Source organism: Arabidopsis lyrata (assembly GCF_000004255.2).
Source record: "Arabidopsis lyrata subsp. lyrata unplaced genomic scaffold ARALYscaffold_8, whole genome shotgun sequence".
Classification (NCBI taxonomy): Eukaryota; Viridiplantae; Streptophyta; class Magnoliopsida; order Brassicales; family Brassicaceae; genus Arabidopsis; species Arabidopsis lyrata.
In genome coordinates, this window is record NW_003302548.1 from 6,840,264 (window position 1) to 6,843,759 (window position 3,496).

Genomic DNA, 3,496 nt, shown 5'->3' on the forward strand with positions numbered 1-3,496 from the left:
ACAGACCCAAGTGGATCCTACCGAATATGTGTGGGATCCGACCCCAACATTTAGCCCCCCCTTGCGAGCTGAGTGCTCGGCTTGGAAGACTTAAGTAAGCAGTAATTAATGACTCGAGATCTTTAACATTCCGGAATTATTCCATGTTTTTCGCTATTACGCTGATCTCGGATAATCAAATGATTTGATATTCCTGACAACCGTCATCATTAATTTTCTAATTTTATATTAATACCACAGGGAAAACTGTCCCACTTCCCAATATTCTAGAGGAGGTTTTCCATCATACTTTAGGGTTCTAAGAGGTAAAATCAATTTTCCATCTTATCTTCTTTACTTAGAGAACTTTCATTCTTATTACAGAAGTCATTGTTTCCTTTCGGTAAAAAATCCTTTATTGTAAAATGTCGAACCTTTCCTCCGAATTTCGTGAATACGAGGCTGATGATCTCGAAGCTCTCATAGGTGAAGGATCCGGACCCCAGATTCAATCCGGAGATGGGTTTGATCTTCACCCCCAGAGTGAATCAACTATCGATTCTCTCAATGATCTTCGTAGAGTATGTCTCATCCCCCCTGAGGTTGAGATGGTAGTCCCGGAGCCCTTCGAGTCTCCAGAATCGGGGCGAGAAGGTTACTGCTGTGCCTATGAAATTTATTTCAAAGGGTGCGGCTTATTCTTTCCCCTTCCTGAGGTGCTTCTCGTCTACCTCAACCATCTGGGAATTGCTTTCTCCCAGATGTCGCCCAACATGCTTCGGTGTCTTTTGTGCACCCTCACTGTTGCGGCGGAGGTGGGCTACTCATTGGGACTTTGCGAACTCCTGGAACTTTTCCAAGCTCGCGAATCCCGAACTTCTGGGTATTATGCCCTTTATCCGAACGCGGATCGTAATCTTATTGACGGCCTGCCTTTAAAGGACACCGCCTGGAGGAAGTTTTGGTTCTTCTTCGGCATAAATAATTTTTCTATTCAGAGTTCTTCCGAACTCCCTCGAATTCACTGGTCATCGAATTTGGGTAGAAATTAGGACTTAACTGAATAAATTCCCTTTGTTATTTCAAACTGCGTTTCAACATTTCTTTGTTTTCTCGCAGGTCCTCAGATTCGACCAGTTCCATCCATCGATTTTCTCAATATTTACAAGGCCGTCTTGGAGAGGCCAGTTAATTGGAATTCTTTTACTTTGGAAAGGATTCACGGCGCCGGGTTTTCTGTCAGAATGACACTTACTCGCCCTGTCGACCCTCCTCCTGCTGAGATTGATCTCTCGAGTCTGAATGCCCGAGATAGGAGAAAGATCAAAGAAGCAAACAAGAGGATCAAAGATCAGATTTCACTAGTTGGGAGAGACAAGAAAAATGCAACTTCCACCGGAGACGACAAGGTCTACCGGAAAACTCTCCTGGTTGACGATGGATCTCTTGAAGGTTCAAAGTCAATGGCGGTTGCTGTGAACAATGCTTCTCCCTCCATCCCAGCAGCAGACAATGTGGTTGCTGCCACCGTTGAGGAGGAAGGCCTTGCAAGTGACACTTCTCTTATGAAGAAGAGGAAGGCCGAGGAACTTGGACCCCTGCCCCAGGGACGTCCCAAGAACACAAGGAAGGGCAGAGCCGCTCCTTCGAATCTGCCAATTCCTGAACCTGCTGAAGCTCAGGATGCAAATCCTGATTCAGGAACTGTTTTGAAGGAACCACTGGGTTCAGGGATGCTACCCCCTAGACGCCCCCGAGGCAATACTTCTAGGGTTCGATCATCTCCGAACTCAGGACTGGTTGCCAGAGCTTCGTCTCAAGCCGGTAACCTTTAACTATCATTTTGTTGTTTGAGATTAATAGATTCTCTCTTTAAAGAAAACTTAATTCTCACCCAACTAACTTTATTCCAGATAAAGAGAAGATCGGGAATATGTTTAGGTGCTTCCACACCCGTGCTGGGAAGAAGCTTCCATCCTTTGATTGGTGGAAGCCTGATATCAAGAAGATGTATATCAGTCATTCATTTCATTCTTCCCAGGTTTGACTATTTGCATCCTTAAACAGCCGACTTTGAAAGAAAATTTTAAAAAAAAAAAAAAAAAACTTCTTTTATTAGGCAACTTTGGATGTGAATGGCATTGTCAACTTTTACGAAGAGGAGCTCGCCAAAGTATCCAAGAAAGTTGCTGCCTCTGAAGGAGAGATTGAGAAACTACAATCTTCCAGTCGGCTTGTTCAGGAGTCTGCTGGCCTCGACTCGGCTCACCGGGAAGAGATCGAGAGACTCAAAAGATCCGGCGAGGAGACAAGGAAGACTTTGATTGAGACAGAGCAAAAGCTAGAGACTGCCCTTGCTGAACATAACTTCGCAAAAGGCGAGATTGAGCTTCTGAGATCAGAGCTTAACAAGGTTAAAGCAGCTGCTGAGGAGCTCGAACGCAAAAATGAGTCTCTTTCCGAACTGAAAGATCGCGATGTTCGCAAAATATCTCATGATGCTCGGAAAGAGATTAAGGGAGCTGGGCAAAAGTTTCTTCTTGCTGTGCAGGAATTTATCGCTGCAGACAAAGCTTGGAACAAACTCAGCTCCGAACGTGATGAGATGAAAAGCAACCTCGATCTGATCAAGGAGATAGAGGAAGGATCAATCAATTTGGCTGAAGAGAAGGAGACAGTGGGCGCTGAGCTCGCCGAGACTGAAGCCAAGCTAGCTAACGCTCCCCAGCCATATTTGAATTTGCAGCAGTTTGCTTCTGAGTTCGCTGATTCCCCTCCACTGACTGAACCAAGTATTGGTCTATCCCAGGATGAGATGCTGTTAACTGGTTCTCCTCGTGCTCATTTTAATGAGTTTAGAACCAATGTTGACAGAATCTCCCCGGGACGAGCTCAGGGGCTCTCTGATCAAGGGCTTGTCATCTCCTCGATTATGGGAGACAATGTTGAATCGAGGAACGAAACTCCTCACGATGCTAGCTCGCTTAACCCCGAAGTGGTTCTCGCGGCTCAAGAGGATGACGTTGGGGGTGCTCTTGTCTCAAGTCAAGTAAGAGAAGAAGGCGGTTCGCCTATGAATGAATGATGGTGATTGCATTCACCTTATGTGGGGATTGTGCCTTTAATTTGCCTTGTTGCCATGGGGCCGTTTTACTACTTTTGAGTTTTTCTTTGCCCAAGGGGGCTTTTATTACTATTTTGAATAAATTTCCTAAGGGGATTTAATTAAAATTTCTTTAGGAAGAAATATTTAATTTTGGTGGAAACCATCGATTTTACCTGCAGGGTTTGCAAAGTCCTCCTAACCGAAATGGTTTAAGATTATAGGAGAGATAGGCTGATCAGACCTACTTGCCTTTTTTAAAGAAAAAACATTGGAATTTTTCCTCGGTCTCTCGGTTGCGAGGTTAGAGCTCGGCTTATAAGAACACTTTGCAATACTTCAAATGTGTTCGATTAGGGAAATCTCTAGTGAGAACTGTTTGCTTTCCCTAAGAGATAAAAAGGTGTGATACCA

General features: G+C 44.5%; 1 protein-coding gene across 1 annotated transcript; it reads left to right on the top strand.

The window, feature by feature from the left end:
• Positions 1 to 404: 404 nt before the first annotated feature.
• Positions 405 to 3,064, top strand: LOC110230344. The gene is made up of 4 exons (XM_021032975.1): positions 405 to 891; positions 1,099 to 1,803; positions 1,893 to 2,020; positions 2,099 to 3,064. The coding sequence occupies exons 1-4, from the start codon at positions 405 to 407 to the stop codon at positions 3,062 to 3,064; spliced, it is 2,286 nt and encodes a 761-aa protein (XP_020888634.1).
• Positions 3,065 to 3,496: the final 432 nt, after the last annotated feature.

What these genes read in the sequence shown, in the direction of transcription:
- LOC110230344 (XM_021032975.1), top strand. Translation starts at nt 405, where the DNA reads ATGTCGAACCTTTCCTCCGAATTTCGTGAATACGAGGCTGATGATCTC. An exon ending in CAGAGCTTCGTCTCAAGCCG is followed by an intron (nt 1,804 to 1,892) that starts GTAACCTTTAAC and finishes ACTTTATTCCAG; the next exon opens with ATAAAGAGAAGATCGGGAAT. An exon ending in ATTCATTTCATTCTTCCCAG is followed by an intron (nt 2,021 to 2,098) that starts GTTTGACTATTT and finishes TTCTTTTATTAG; the next exon opens with GCAACTTTGGATGTGAATGG.